The sequence below is a fragment of the Macrobrachium rosenbergii genome, chromosome 51 (assembly GCF_040412425.1).
Source record: "Macrobrachium rosenbergii isolate ZJJX-2024 chromosome 51, ASM4041242v1, whole genome shotgun sequence".
Classification (NCBI taxonomy): domain Eukaryota; kingdom Metazoa; phylum Arthropoda; class Malacostraca; order Decapoda; family Palaemonidae; genus Macrobrachium; species Macrobrachium rosenbergii.
In genome coordinates this window covers 57,797,883-57,815,382 of record NC_089791.1, presented here as the reverse complement: position 1 = coordinate 57,815,382, position 17,500 = coordinate 57,797,883, and the positions used below count along the sequence as shown (strand labels likewise).

The 17,500-nt window shown below is 37.2% G+C and overlaps 1 protein-coding gene across 4 annotated transcripts in view; it reads right to left on the bottom strand.

Annotated features, from left to right (window-relative positions):
* LOC136833434 (uncharacterized) overlaps positions 1-17,500 on the bottom strand; it is a 144,629-nt gene that overhangs the window by 12,511 nt on the left and 114,618 nt on the right. For 3 of the 4 annotated variants that reach the window (XM_067095592.1, XM_067095591.1, XM_067095594.1), the window contains 3 exons: positions 4,612-4,848; positions 1,310-1,404; positions 171-449 (listed from right to left, as the gene is read on the bottom strand). In XM_067095592.1, the coding sequence (XP_066951693.1) occupies positions 171-449; positions 1,310-1,404; positions 4,612-4,848 (611 nt within the window). The remainder of the gene's footprint in view (positions 1-170; positions 450-1,309; positions 1,405-4,611; positions 4,849-17,500) is intronic. The other variant, XM_067095593.1, reaches the window with a different exon arrangement.

Here is a 17,500-nt window from a genome sequence, read left to right as displayed (position 1 = left end):
CAGAAATAATCTGTATTGTTAGTAAATCTGACAGTTTTAATCAAATTGAGTACATGCTTTTTCTATAGTCTAGAGTAAGTTATGATAATAAAATGAGCTTGAAACTAATCATCAGGTTTCCCTGAGCTACAAACGACAGGCAAGAAAACAAGGGAGGTAGAGATTCATACATGGCGAGTCTGTGAGTGAATGTGGGCAGTAAAAGGTGCCTGTGAAGGAGGCCTCAGGTCAGCCAAGGAGGGCACACGTGACCTGGGCAGTGTGCTTCCTTTGGCTGTGCCCATACCCGCTAGCCCGCTGATGCCAGTCAGTCCTCGGCCAAGGGTGACGGAGCCAGAGAGGAAAGGCGATCCCGAGGTGAACCGGGGAGGAGGGGGAGGCCCCAGAGGGGGGAGGCTACTATGTGGCTCTGTGAAGAAGAGGCGACCAGGGGCCTCTTTCACCTCAATCTGAAGACCAGACCAGAGAGAAGAATGGAAAACGACCTTTGTTAGTAGGATTGTTAGTCAAAAGGTAGAGGGTTTAACAAAACCCTCCGGTTTACCTTTATAAATAATAATTAAAATGTAAACGTTATTAGGGCCATCATTGGCAGTCACTTAGATTCAAGATTATATTAGGACAATTCAGCGAGTTAGAATAAGACACTACGAGGACTACTGTTAGTATGAGATACCTTTAAGAAATTCGTTTATTTGGAGCCTTTAAGAATGGTTTTAAGTTTTATATTATAAAGGTATTTCAACCAACTACTTTGGCTCACTACGATATATAAAGGCTACACAAACTAAATTGTAAGAGTTTAATTAATAGAAGCAATATCTACATCTACATAATCCTGTAATCATCCCCGTACTAGAAAAGTATTAGAATAATCCATTTATTAAATTAGGAATGGAAGACGTATACAGGTTTAACTGTATCATGAGCAAAGTAAATAAATAAAGAATTAATGTATCAATAAACAGAAATATAAAGATTTTAAATCAACAGAAATTCAGAAGACTCTATAGATAGTTTAACTTTCATGTATAGTCTGCTAGACTGAATAAACACATGCGCGCGGGCGCGCGCACACACACACACCCACACATATATATGTACTGTACATATAACACAGAACAGTAGAAAATGTGTAATCTACTTCATTCTTACGCTGCATTTCGTTCATTCAAAACAGAATGGTATCAAGCAAATTGAAGTAAGAAAAACTGAATTTCTGTCACTTCCTTCTTCTCTAATTACTTCTTTATAGTTAGTAACTGTTTGTGCACCAATATCCCCGGCCATACAACAGCCGTAAACTCACCGGAAATTTAGAAGAGTGGGTATGGAACTGTCCTTGGTCAGTCACCAGGATGTGAGAGAGAACAGGAGGAGTTCCGCAGGATTGTAACGTTGAACCTGTAATTAAAATGTTTTGGATGAAATGCTAAATCTCTAAGCAAGAAAAATAACGTGAAAGTTCAACAAATCGTTTCCTATGGTTTACGAAAAATGAAAAGATTTGATACACCAGCATACACCTAGTCGGTCAGAATCCCCATTTCCAATATCATTAATGCCGTTACTATTGTTTTTATTATTATTATTATTTCAATTCTTAGATACGGCATTTGAAATTGAAACTATGTAGACGCACATCTCCAGTACAGGAAGCGAGAAAGCATGATGGGAAACAGCAACAAAGGACGGAAATAAATCAACCGCTGAAAATAAACCAGCCGATACAAAGAACTGAGAACAAGACTGGAGGCGGTGCTATTTGATAATTAACGTAAGAATTCACAATTCCAACTTCATTTGAAAAAAAAAAAGAACAAGAAATGACAGCCTCAATACAGTACTGGTAACTGCTTCTGACTCTTGAAAAACCGACGTGCCCTCTAGTGGGTAGTCCATGGGGAGGTCAGCTCCCTCTTTAAGTTGATGTCACTCCAGACCACATCACCGAAAACGAACAATAGTTTTTTCCATTTCGTGTGCACTGATGCCCTAAAAGGAAATGTATAAAAAGGTTCTCAAATGGAGGAAAATGGCTCGATCTCAGGCTCAAAATAACAGAGCTCCAATACTATGCACTTGGCCACAAAGGAGGGCAAGAACCTAATCCGGCTTGGCACACCCCTCAAATACTTAGGGAAAGCACGAAGCTAATAATTCCTTGCAGCACAAACATATATAGGCAAAAATTCTGATAATCACGGCCATTAGTATTGCTTCATTTAAGCCACCAGCAAAATACTTTTCATTGAGCCAATATGGTGTGTGTGCGCGTGTGTCTTTGACCATCCGCAATTCGGTACAATAACTGATTTTAACAGGTATATTGCAAAAGGTGTTCTATGGTCAAGGATTTGTTCTATGCAAATATGGCTACCAAGCAATCTCATAGTCTTCAGCGGTGTGATGGCGTTGAAAAACAAAAACATCTGAATCATATTAATGTGCCAAAAAAAAAGCATTCTAATCTCAAAATTCAAAGCCATCATTTTCATAATTCTTCTAGATATATACTGGAAGCCCTATTCCTCTTTACACCGCCATGCCCTAAGTATTCGACCTATTGTGGCAGTAAATAAAGGTAAGTCTGTCGAACCTCAGAATTACATATACAGGCATCAGGTCATAACTGGAAGAATGTCAGCTAAGGTCAAGAAAATGTGTACAAAATTCTCTAACATTTAGATGGAGTTTCTTACAGTTCCTTTCATCAAATGGTGCAGTGGAAAGTGTTTCGTTTTAGTTACCGAAAAGATTCATAATCATAAGCTTTGCCATAAGTCACTGATACAACTGAAAACAAATAAAAAAGTAAAAATCAGTGAATTTAGCAACATCTTTATGTACCCTAACGGCATACTTGATAATAAAATAAGATGATGTCATTACAGTAACAGATACAAAAATCCGGAAGTAGACAGGTGGCCATGATGAATCTGGAACACCATGAAAGAAACACGATTAGAAAAAAAAGCATATCAGTGCTGCTAAAACATCTGGAGAGTTCAATACAGATGGTTTGAAATCAAGAAGTACAAAGCCTTGAAAAGAATAAACAGGCCCATAATAAAATGACTTTAGCTCCTCAATTAGCACTTCTCAAAAATCTTTTCAAAACACACGAAATTATGAAAAGTAAATGGAAAGCACAGTACAGAGGCCAGGGCAATGCAAGAAACTTGAAAATAAGGTCCTGTGGTCACCATCCGAAGTGAGATAACTACAAGTTGCAACTGAGACGATAGATAGAGAGGCAGACACTCACATCAGCTACGAAAAACGTCAGAAAGGAGATACTAACGCCCTGGGAACACCTGATATACAATCACCACCTAATGGTTTGCAAATTGATGTTGCAGACCGTTCGTTCAGTTGCCGAATACATCAACATGGCCTCTTCAGTCATGATTGCAGAGTGAATATAAGAAAAGGGAATGCTGAGCGCCTTGCGCATCGAAAAACGAAAATGTAATCATACAATCCACAACAGTTAGTCGTGTCCAATTTTTTTCATCACAAGAGGAGAGGAAAGCGTGCAAGTGGAACGCACAGGTTGCGCATCCTCCATTCCGACCGTCACCCCTAAATCATTATCTGCAGGCGTCAATGGCGGTCAAACTAGCTCTACGAAAAGGATCAATTGGTCGCACCCGACAAAATTGTTTCCCATAAATATGGAAGACCAGTGGAAAACCCATCAATCTTCCCATTCTCCCATGCGATGAGCGATTTTATAATTTACTTAAAAAATAGATGAAAAAATAAATTGTGAGACTGAATCATGCGCGCGTTTCTTTTTGAAGAGCGAACTACCTCCTTGATACCGTCAATCTCGTTTAAAAAAAAGATAAGGCATAGCCTTACACGTAATTCAATCGCTGTAAAGACCAATAAATAAACTCTTTCACAGGATGAACATTTTATGACAAATGGTCAAGACAGCTACTTCCCACGACTTAAAGATGATAAATATGTATGTTCAAAATATCGAAAAAAACCGCACACAAGGAAAACATCAAATCAAATCAAATTAATATAAATCCGTAACTCTACGACCATGCAACAAGATAAAAAAAAAATACTGTAATTTATTCACGTGACAGAGACCAGAGATCCAACGAAGGGTCGAACATACTACCAAACATTCTAAAAACGATTCTAACACCATCCCTTTCCCACTACTTCATCAGAAGGTTTACGACTGGATGAAAAGTGTTACATGACTGACTGGGCTTGTAATGAATGCGCCCAAAAGACAGGGCCCCTCTCACGTATCATATGCTAATGTCTTAATGGTATATCTTTCGGTGTAGTAAAAGATCAACATAGATCACTTACACCGTAAAACAACGCCCGGCTTCAAGTACGTTTACAAAGGAAAATATGAAATATTTTGCAAGGTTAATCAAAACTTCTACGTAAAAACGTAAAAGCTAAAATTAACGATAAAATTCTTTTCTCGGTTTCCAAAAGCAATCAATAAAATCATCCTCATAATTATCTGTCTAATAATTGCAGCGTACTGAACATAACGTACTGTGCAACCAACATGATGCAAAAAAAAAAAAAAAAAAAAAACAAAAATCTGCTACCAGGGTTTGTGCTTACCTGTCACGGAAGCCAAATGCTCCCTGAGTTGTTCGGGAGAGGTTGTCTGATGGAAAGGCACTGGCGGGGGAGGGAGGCTGGACGAAGTGGGCGGACCCTTGTTGCAGACGAAAGGCTGACTACCGGACGACGGTGCTGTCGTGGTGGTTCCTGGTGCAACCGAAGGAGAGGCGTCAGGTCCAACGAATGGCTTCGGTGGCGGTACAGGTTTATAAACGCTGTGGTGTGCAGGGACGGCTGCAAGGGAAAAGTAAGAATGAATTTTCGTGATCACGATTCAGTAAGAGTTACGCTACACTTCTGTTTAAAAAGAAACCGTAGTTGTAAAGATTATGTATCCTTGAATCTGTCTTATTAATATTACTGTACAGAAAATATTTCAGGGTTTATGGAAAAGTAAAGTTCATTACGAAATTCATAAACTCAACAAAAGTACATCATATATGAATTCATTTACACATATGCATATTGATGTACACTGTCCGAAATATGTTTCTTTCAATTATTCGACTATTTTTCTTATGGAAGTTTTCTCTTTCGTTTCTAAGCAAGGCGTTTAAGGGAGGTATTAGGTTAACAGCACCATGTCATGGGTCTCCTCAGATACTATGGAAACTTGTTACAGTACCCACATACAGTACACACATACATATATATATATATATATATATATATATACACACATATATATATATATATATATATATATATATATATATATATATATATATATATATATATATATATATATATATATATATATATATTTGTAATAACCACAGTGCCCTCTTTACTTCCTGAATTCTCCACAATTTTTGGATACGCTTGTTACTACAAGTCTTCGATCCAAATGGATCCAAGGAATTGTAGTGACAAGCGTTTCCAAAATGTGACCAGTAGATATATATATATATATATATATATATATATATATATATATATATATATATATATATATATATAATATATTACATATATATGAGTTCTGATTACATAAATACATAAAGTTAAATTGAAAGCACAATCTTGATAGGAAGTAAACACTGAATTTAGATGAGGAAAGCAAGGTTTGTGTCGAAAAAAGTTGTGAACATTTCGTAGGTGAAGGTACATGACACAAGAGACAGCTTCTTCTAGAATAAGTTGTGGTGCTGTGTAGGAGAATTTATTGTGTTATAAGCAATTACATTGCGCACAAAGCTCGAGCAAGGATATGCGGGCAGGAGATTGACTAGTTTGGTGTAAAAACCAGGTTCAGGAAAGGGAATGTTTTAGTTCTACGACTTTTTAATATTTGTATAATTTGAGTGATGAGATAAATAAGTAAAACTGGGTTTGGTGCGAGTTTGTGGGATACGAAAAGGGATCATTACGTGCTTAGGCATGTAGATAATACTGTGTTAAGTGGTTACAGTGAAAATAAGTTGCAGTGGCTGGTGAACTAGCCTGAGTATTTGTACAAGGAGAAAGCTGAGAGTGTTAACAGAAATAAGGTCATAAGGGTAAATGGAAACCATGGCAGAAGGAACAACAAATGTTAATAAGACTGGTGAAGAAACGGAAATGGATGAACTGTAAGAATACTTAGAAGTTAATAATAAGAGAAGTTAGTAAGATTTTATAATATAGGTGAATCACAGAATAGATAGAGCAGGAAAAGTAAGAGGAGTACTGTGAAAAGTTTGGAAGAGAAAAATGTGTAGGAAAATAAAAGCTGGAATATGTGAAGAGCTTCACGAGTCCAATTTCTTCACAGAAGTGAGGGTGTGGTTACTCAATGTTAATGAAAATGATGTAGCATCTGTTTTGCTGGATCATCTACTGTAGCTCCGGCCAGAGTCTGAGGGTTTCATTACTGTGCCGTGGCAGCCCATCGTTAAGATACCGACATGCTGTTGACCTGCAGGTTTCCAGCGTATGATATAACCTTCACACTCTTCAGCTACATAAATAGCGTATATGGATTAGGGAGAGATAGGGGAAGAGAAATGTAGAGAAATGTAATAAATTTATTAAAATGATAGCGCACAATTGAGATGGTTTGGTCACGTATAGAGAATGCAAAAAGATAGTCGATGAAAAACAGTATAAAACAAGAACTGCAAGGGAGGGGGAGAGCACAAACTTAAAAGAGTTAGGCCTACGCCATGGCAGAGACAGAAGAATAGTGTAGGCAAGCTGTTTAGGATAGAGACAATTAGCATTTTATGATGGTGAGAATGGAGGATGGAGGCTTTTGTGTAGGTAAATTAAACAGATGATGCCGTCCGAGTTCTCTGCATAGGTTATGAAGGACGTAAGAACCGCTCTTTTACAACCGTTGCTATCCGTAGCAAGGTCTATACAGACCTTGATCCGTAGCTTCCCATAACCTAATGGTTAACGAAGACCTCAATAAATTCTAACGAGCGTAATTACTTACCACTTCTACCCCACACTGGGTCCATCCATATTTGCGGAAAGATGGAGTATTATAATTAAAGAAAAGCTTCTGCAATTAGTATCTGCTCTTAGGCCAAGCCAAGCCCACCATAGCAATCTTTTAAATCAAACTTACAGTACATCTCTCTCTCTCTCTCTCTCTCTCTCTCTCTCTCTCTCTCTCTCTCTCTCTCTCTCTCTCTCTCTCTCTCTCTCTCTGATTGTGGAAGTAGGCTTTAAAATAAATGGGTAGGAATATGTTGAAATTAGGTGAAATAAAAATTCAGTTACGGGGAAAATGGTAAGATCAAGAGGATAGCCAAGAATGAGATTGGCTTCTAAAAATTTCCTTAATATCTAAGTTTCGCTCATGTCCATGATGGATTTAGCTTGAAGGAGTATTTTCCAGCGCAATTATTTACCGCAACCCAAAAGCGATGAAGTTCCTATGTGATACTTAACTTCAAATGAAACTTCAAATTCACTGCTTGTAACAGTTCTCATTAAATAAGAATACTATACAGATCAAAAATAACTTTCTTCAATACACCATATCTTTACAGAAAAGTTATAAGAATATTTACCTGAAACAGGAACTAAACAGCTCAGAATGTATACCTCTGCTAACGCAGACGAATTTATTATGAAGTGTTTATTGAACTTAAATGAAATTGAGGAAATGTAATCACAAAGAAACGTGGATACATCACAAAACCTAATTCTCGTTTCCTTGTCCACTAACCTAACTTCTTCGAAATTCACTTAAAATCCACGAACAACGTTAAGGATCTGGAGAACGAAAACGAAAATAACATCATGGATCTACTATCAGATTCATCGCAAAATCTATTCAACCCTAACTTGTCCTTCAGACCCATCCTTCAAAATAACTTATTGAAATCACTAGTACCTTTTTAAGATACAAGGACGCATATGAAATTAAAGTTCCTGGATCCACATCAGAACCATTTTGAAAACTAATTAATTTCCTTTGGCAATGGCCAAAATCGTATTGAGATACATGAACAATTTTTTTTATATCAAGACGTACAGACAAAACTAATGAACACGTGACTAATGAATCGCCTTCCAATTCGTTGGCGGTGGCGGAAAAAAAAAAACTATTACATCTTGATGATACCTCAGATAAACCAGATTAACAAATTCCGGGTTTAAATTGGAAGAACTAACCTTTTGTCGAAAGTAACTGAAAAACTGAAACGGAAAACTCAATCTTTTAATATTTACTAGTGAGTCCAAATAATGTCATTTCTGTCATTTTTTCATAAATGGGTGCTGCTCACATGAACGTTTTCCTGATTTGAGAGCGAAGATTACAAAGAAACTTCGTGCTAGTCAAGGTATTCTTTAGACCTTGGTTCCAGTTGTCTGGTCAGAGTCCACAGGTTAACACAAGGTTCCTTTTCCTCCTCAAGATTTTATCACACTTTGGGTAAGGGCCCGTGCTGGCATAAGGCCTCCCTAATCTAAACCAACAAACCAAATTATCTTTCAGTTTTGTACATCATGGAAACACTGAACAATCTGTACCATCACACACCAATTATCTATCCCACTGGTCAGCGGAATATCACGACAGCTATACTAAGAATTAATTGATCTGCTTTCGTGCACCGCAGGCACCGAGCCTTTCAAGTGGTCAGCGGTCTTTTTCTCAGGTCTTCGCAGATGGCCGTCATTGATCGAAATTACTTTCCGGTCGTTATTTTTCCCGTTTGAGAATCGGAAATGATTCTGTGATCCACACTTGCTTCTCTCACCAGAAAAAACAGCACGTTGAAATCATCTCGGAGCAGCGACTTGTCTCAGGTTTTGAGTACCTGTATGATCTTTCGAAATTTTATGCAAAGAACCCAACAATAAGAGCAGCGCAATCTATCAGTGCTATTACCTAAGAGCAACTTGGAATATTCCAAAATTACATCTGACTAACCAAGACAACCATGAAAAAGGAGGTTAAGCCGTCGTAGATTTCGGGGTGACATATGTAACAAATATAAATATTTTTCATCAACAAGAGTCTTTTGACCTTTAAAGCAAAGTCTTTTGACCCTTAAAGCAGGCTAAGTCAGAAGGGCAGACCCTTCCAGTTTTCGCTAAGTCTTTAGAGATGAGGCTGCTAGCCCATGCCCTTTTCTCGACCCCAGTTAATTCTGATACCCATTCAATCCTGGATCGATTTCTGGCGGCACACGGGATCGAACCACAGACCTTACAGATGCAGTGCACTACCAATGGGACATATTTATAGATATATATGTATATACATATACATATATATATATATATATATATATATATATATATATATATATATATATGTATACACACAGATATGTATACATATATAATATATATATCTCTCTCACACATCGTGGTTATATTAATTTGATTTTATTTGACTTTACGAAATTTAGGTTGCCAAGCCAAGCACCGGGGTACTTCCAGCGATTCAGTACTCAAGACCGTAAAATGAAGAAGCTGGAGTGGTTGAACAGCAAAATAAAGATCCAGGAAATAAAGGAGAGGAAATACGGTATAAAGATAGAACCGGGAGAAAACACCAGTTGCACTATGAAGTAATAGTTCGAGTGAATGGACAGCAAGATTGAAGAAAGCAAGAATGGGGTAGAGTAAAAGGGTAAAAAAAGTGGATGCAGCTAGGAAGCCAAAGGTACGTGTGAACAACCTATAGTAATGCCTACAATGCACCACGTGAGGTGCACTGACGACACTGCCACCCAACGATGGGGATTTATATTTGTACGGGCGGCGTACTGATTATATTAATTAATAACTTCCATAGTTCTAAAAATATATGGAGGAATATCTGCTAATTTCTTGAAACGGTAGCATCGCAATATGACGTTATTTAAAGCTTCAAACGACACGTGACTTGTGACATGAATCTACGGAACAATAAAACTGGCATCTGAAGCAGTGCAGTCCAAGTGATTGCAAATAAATAAATTCATTTCTTAGGATGATATTATTTTTAATTTTAGTACCCGAAATAATTCTGCTATTGTAAAGACACCATACGTAATTGTTCAGTCGCTCGAGTGTTGCTGTGGTGCAAGACTTAAAAGGAAGTCAACACAATTCTAACAGCCAAGTTGATGAACCCTCTGAACGATCTCTTAAACAAACACACACACACACACGCACGTACACACCAACAAAAAAAATGAGATGGATAACAAAATGCGCCAAACTTCATCCGTCGTAAAAGGGAGCGAACAAAAACAGCAAACACTGAACGAGCTAACTGCTGATTTCGGAATCTTCTCCGCGCTGAGGAGCGAGAAAGGTACAGAGGTCGTGGGATTATGAGAGGGTTAGGAACCGAAATACTTGAATTACGGGCTAATTGCACGCGTCTCATCCCTGCAGAAGAAAATGGGGAACAGCGATTGCAGACGACTGGTATTTATCTCTTTCTTGTTTAAGCTTGTGAGGAAATGATCTTGTTCGGGTGATTCTCGCATCCGGGAGCAGAAATCAACTTAATAAAAGAGCAGAGTTGAGCACCTGCCAAATGGAAGCAGCAGAAAACTTCCTGATCTCATAACGCTTAATTACTTCAAGTATTTTTTAGGTTAAACATTTATATTGTTATAATTATCAATTAATTATAGGGGGTGCCACCTGTAGGTATACTTTTGGAATAAAATAATTACATAACTTTCATCACGCTTCTATTTTGTCTAAAAGCGACTTTTTTTTTACACAGGTGAATTAAAAGATGCAGTTAATTCATTCAATTTTCCTTTGTTCCACAGTATTTGTCGCTAAAAAATTACATGAGAGAGAGAGAGAGAGAGAGAGAGAGAGAGAGAGAGATTTAACTAAAAGAAAAAAGTAGTACTTGTTTTAGGAGGCACCACGTTATGTGATGCAACCAGCCAAAATAAGCAGCGGAAGGATGTGAAATAAGTAACATGCACATGAACACAACAAACCTTTAAAAAAACCAAAGCACAAGGATGTAGAGAATCACTAGTGTAAGAGGCAAAGATAACCAAGAAAAATAAAAGTAACAATAATACAAAAAATACCTAATGGGGATGACGAAAAAAGAAAATGGGAAGAGCAAAAGAGTAAACTATAAAAGTGGATTAATTGGATAATAATGGGAGGGGGAGCCCAAAACAGAAGACCGTTTGCCGTCCTACCACGAACGTCCCAATCTCCAGTTTCTGTCCATGTACAGAGAGAATAGCATCTGCGTAATTGCCAACCCAGAAAAGACAAAAGACGCATTTGAATGCGTCTGGTGCAACCAAGTCTTGAGCAACAGGTTCTAAGATGGGAAAATGGGAAACCGAGAGGATGCGACGGACGGGAGAGAAAAGACGGAGAGGAACGAGAGGAGAGAGACAAGGAAAACAATAATGACGATCTTTAAAAAGGCATTTTCAATTCATGGGAACGGTCGGTAGAAAAAGAGATCGGTTAGCAAGGATGTGGTTTCAAAAGGAACGAGGGGGCGGGATGGGGGTGGTGCTTGGGTTAGGGCAGACGTGGGGATCGGGGGTGGGAGTGGAAATAGCTCGCCTAATTTTGTGAAGACATGAAAATGAATCCCTGGGAGATGATAAGCATGATGCTGAACATAATGAGAGCAGTAGGGGAATCTTAAGACGACAATAATTCTTTTCAAGATCAACCCTGTGCTTGAGAGTATCATTTTACGAAGCTGTTCGGTGATGCCCTCACGGATGATCTGAAATAACCCCACCCGGGGAGGAAATGAATACGTGTGAAACTATCCGAAATAATTACCTATGATAAATATGGGAATCGGGTGAGGCAAGGTTTCTGTGGATAACCTTTTGCCAAATCCGGATATTCCGAGACACCTGAATAACTCATTGCTTTCTTTTTGTTACAAACCTTTTGGTAACACCTGAAAGGTATGCCAATTAAGAAGTCGTAGCCTGCTGAAATCGTATTAAAACATAGGGGTTCACGTAAAAAAACGGCAGACAGAGCCCTGATTGGGTAGAATCTAGGATCGCTAACTGAACAGAAATGAGATTTCTTTACATTTCGTATATAAGTCATAGAGGTGCAAAGATAATAAGGAACATTAAAATTGATAAACATAATAAAATAAATACAACAGAATCATGAAAATAATAGAGAAAAATAACTGACGTAAGCAGGAAAGCAATATAGAATCACTGAATAACAGCATACAAAAAACAAATACGTTCCGACAAACGCAGGACGCAAAAACACCCGTCTTATGCGTTTTTCAAGAATTCTGTATTTTCATAAAAATAAAAAAATAAATACTCAAGAATGATCTTTTTGTCACCTGCATATTTAGTGATTTGCATACATAACACACAACTGTTCAAAATTTCTCACATTCAAAACTAAGATCCAGTTTTTAGAACCCAACACTGCAGTACATCTTTCAACTTTTATACATGAATAATGTATGTTGTAGATTCTATTGATTTGAAATACAACGTTTCTTTTAAGCAATGGCTATACTACGAAATCTGTTTAAATCAAAACACCCGTAATAAAAGGTATCTGGAGTCTATAGGGTGTAATAAGTTGCCAAAAGGATTTCAGAAGGCAAAATCTCCTGATTTATCACATCTTGTCATCATTAATTGAAACAACGAGGGATCTCGTGCCGTTGTTCCTGACAATTCCCTTAAATTCTTAACTTTACTGGAATGTTTTCTTTTTCTCACAATGCCTCCAAAACTTTAGCAATTTCCCGTACTTTTTTCTTCTTTCTTCAGTAAACATTTTAAGGTCTTGTCCCAGCAGTTCACATGCTCACGGTCAATTTTTTTTACTGTTTTTATAGATCCACTTTATATTATATTCTCCATTTATTCTGCATCTGAAACTAGTCGTAAAGTTTGTTTACCCACGCCTGACGAAATTACAAGGAATCCGTACATCATCTGTCAGGAACAAAGAAATTTGGTGCTGTACAATTTACTGCTTTCGGGATTACGTACTTTTTTACTTACTGAATGGTTTATCAACCCTTCTTTTGATTTTCAAATATGCAGAAAAATCATACATTAGGTCTATCGAAATTTAGTTCATAGTGAAAATGGCACTGAATGATTCCTAAAATATACTTTTCTAATCACTCTTCCAACAGTATTATTTATTCAAACTGAGACTATTATTATTTTCGTTCCACAAGAGCTGCTTTATTGTTTACTTATTCCGATAATGTATGATGCCTAATTAGAATTTTCTTTCGCCTCTAGTTCCTCATGAACCCTGCTCACCACTTAGATCTTCTGACCAACATCGGAGAAAGCTTTTTCTCCTATGCATTACTGGTCGCTTGAATTCACTGCATTTTTATTTTTACCACCTGGGTCTACAAATCTCGACCAAGACTAACTGCTACTGACTATGATGCGCTGGATGTCAGAAGACAATTTGGTTTTCTTTCTAAAGCATCGGTAACATGAACATGCATTAGGAATATGGGTCAGCACATGAGGGCTGACATTTGATTAGTTGAGGGCACCAAAGATCCTTTCAATATAACTTTTCTTGAATCTTGGGCTGTGCTATGACTTTCCACTGTCGCGGATGCGAGGTCTCTTGATTTAAATTGTATTCAGGCACTCTTTCCTTTCACATACCTGAATTCAAATGCTCATTGTTGATCTAATTTTATATGAAGACATTGTTATATGAATGATTTTGTCGGTGTTTTTATTTTATTGATCTTTGAGATTTGTCAAGCCAGTTTTTATTTTTATTTTCTTTTTAAATGACTCACAGTTTAGATCCTCGATTTCATGAAAGGTGTTTTCTGCGACTGAATATCTTTCACAAGGCGAGGTGTTTTCCGTGACTGAATTCCACCAGCGTGGTAGTCGTTCACCTGCTTCATATACATAAATGATGATTTGAAATCAACTGCAGCAAAGTAGACTTTGTTTTCCGAGTCAGAGTACATCCACCTTCACGAAACACTTTGCCAGACCTTTTCAAAGAAAAACTCTTAAGTACTCTCCAGGCCTGAAAGTTTCTCACTGAGCAAAGTCTGAATATTGGTGATTTCAACACTGACAGAGAAAGCAATCACGGAATCTCTGGAAATATATTGCGTTTTTCGAAACGTAAAGGCCTTCACTTCTGTACGTTATTATTATTTATTTATTTTGTCAAAGCTAACTGCACCTAATTATTAGATTCATCGCATACCCATATTTGGCTAACTCATCGTGCAGTGTCCCTTCAAATACTACTAATATTATTGATGTTAGAGAAGGGTTCCCATATTATTTATAAATGAATATGCACGTAACTTACTTTTCTATAAGTTCTTCTTTAATGCATTACTAATTCAGCGACCGGGTAAATATTTCCAACTTTTCCTGAACACTGGCTGGTATCTTTGCCAAGACATTTCAAAGAAAACTAAGAAATCTCCAGGCCTGGCAGTTTCTCACCCAGCACGTTTGAATAATGGTGATTTCAATCCTGACAGAGAAAGCAATCACGGAATCATCCTTAGATGAATGAAGGTTTATTAACGAATATTTGGAAATCTATTGCGTTTTTTGAAGTGTAAAGGCCTTCACTCCCGTAGGTAATTATTATCTATTTATTTTGTCAACGCTAACTGGACCTAATTATTAGATTCAACGCATACCCATCCCATATTTGGCTAATTCATCGTGCATTGTCCCTTCAAATATACTACTAATATTTATTGATGTTAGAGAGCAGTTCTCTTATTATTTGGAAATTAATATGCATGTAACTTAATTTTCTATTAGTAAATTCATTAAAAACATTATTACTAAATATATGTTTTCAACCTTTCCTGGATATTGGTTGGTACCTTCAATTCCTTACATCTACTATTTTTTGGAGAACTTATTAAAACAACTATCAATTAAGAATAGGCCTATTAAGGAGGAGTTAACAAAATAAGAAAAATAACAGAATCTTTCTCAGTTCTGGAAGGGGATTAATCATTTGACTAATTAAAGTTTTTTATAGTACCGTGGCGCCAATATTTTTTCCATAATTATAAATAAATCAATTTAAAACCATGGAAATGAAGACACTGAAAATTGAAATGAATTAAGTATGTTGTCAAAAACTGCTTTCTCCAGAAGAGAATGAAGAGGCTTAACATCTTCTCTGGAACAGTAAGAGATTGTCTCTTGTCGTGATCGAGAGAAGCGAGGCACACCTAGCTCTTAGTAAGAACAGCGACCCCAAACAAACAGCAAAGCTTCCTTCCCAGCAGCAAGTAAACAATATACGGAAGTGGCGGTTTCGGAAGAACCTACTTTTTCTTCTTTTCGTGGACCTGTTGGCTAGAAGCGCTTGCACCTCAAAATGAAGAAACATCGGAGCATCTCCGACGGGCTTTTCTCTTAGTGGAATCATGACAAAACTCAGCTATGGCACGCACGCCGAGCCTTGTCTTTGTTATAATAGACTCATTGTACCCGTACCATAAAAACTTACGGTGATATAAGAGAGGGTCAAGACAGCAAGTCCCGGCTGAAGGAATATTACGCCCACCCCAAAAAGGTCGGCCCAAGGACCATTATTATGTATACTTACGTAGAGGCAAGCGGTGAGAGAGACTGACTGGACGACTGCAAGTCTTCAAGTGGAGTTTATTGCTAATAGGTTATCGTTGGTACATAAAAAGCGGATATCTGGACATGCCCACTGCGCTTTATTATAGAGATTAGAGACAATGATGGAAGGAGGGAGAGAGGGAGGGGAATAGATGAACATGAATAGAATAAGAATATCCGGAGATCAGTGAAAAGACGCGAATCTCATGCAAACGGCAAGAGATAAAATAGTGGGAGGCACGGCGTATTCAAGAAGACATTTGTCAGCATTTTTTTTTCCATATAGTACCAAAAGAAAAATTATACTTGACCAATGAATCTTATGGACTAAATAGAAAGTCCATAAGCAAAAAAATGCGTGATTAATACATTTACTCATTTCCTTCGCTTTTCCAGCATATAACAAGCGAACGTAGAATGTACGAGGCATGAGAATAATCATAGTGGTTAGGTGTCTCAAAATACAGGCCTCCTTTAACGCCTTTCCTCGATTTTTTCACTTTCACTTGTTTACTTCATCCATCGCACGCGAGTTCGGTTTGCAGCTACGCAACTGAGTCATGATAAAATCTTATCAATCTAAAGGTGAAAAATAAAGAAAAGTAACATTAAAGAAGACATTGCAAAGTGCGTTTTTATGTCCTATAATCTACCTTGGAAGACCTTTCTTATTGTCTTTCATTGTCTTGATAGAACTGAGGATCAAATTTTGATTATGAAGACGCAGTTGATGAAAGCCGTCGGTTTTATGGTCTAGTGTACGTAACTGGGGAAATAACGTCTATGCTGTGACCGTTACACTTACTGCTAAGTTTCGGTTTTTCTCCATTCCCGTTTTTTTCTATAATTTCTATAATCTTTCCGTCTTAGAGCGGCAGGTCTATTGTTTTCGCCGGGGTTAGAACCTACTTTTTTTTGGCCAATTTGCTTCATTTTCTTCATGACTAGTACAGAGAGGGCATACTGCTGAGTCCACACCAGGAAACTTGGTTCGTCAACCCTGTTTCCAAGTATGGACTTGTCTTTGTGGTCCAAATCCTACTATTGTCTTTCTTGTAAAAATAAAATGTATACAACATAGAAGAACAAGAAAGAAAACAGAACGGTTTCAAGATGAAAATTATACCTTAGCGGGAGAAAACTGCCTAAAATCTCGAAGAGCTTCAAGGAACCAAGATATAAAGAAATTTTCCCTTCGATCCCACACTAACAAACACCTGGAGCGCTCCCACCCACCGCAAGTGTGGACGAAAGCAATGAAAAATAATTATTACATCGTTCATCTCCAGTCAACCATCAAGTGCTAATTTTTGTCGGCTCTTCTTTGATCGTTGTGTGGGAAAAAGGAAAAAAGATATATATATATATATATATATATATATATATATATATATATATATATATATATATATATATATATATATATATATATGTGTGTGTGTGTGTGTGTGTGTGTGTATATATATATATATATATATATATATATATATATATATATATATATATATATATATATATATTTATATTCGAATTTTAATAGAAGCGCAGAAATTTACGATCGCAATCGCTTTCGGAGTCCGTAAACGCAAATGTAAAAAGAAGCATCTATGAAAATTAGGCATCAAAATGAAATGACAACCGATATGATCAACCAGTTAGTTTAAGATACTGCATAAATGCGTTAGTGATAAATCAGCTTTATTTTTAACATTACACTGCTTCCTTTGGCAAGGGTGGCTTCTTTATAAAAAAAAAACCAGCAGTCACTGCAACTTTCATATTTTAACTGCTAAGAGAGAAAATTCATCAGACGTAGAAATATAATTCATCATCGAAGTTGA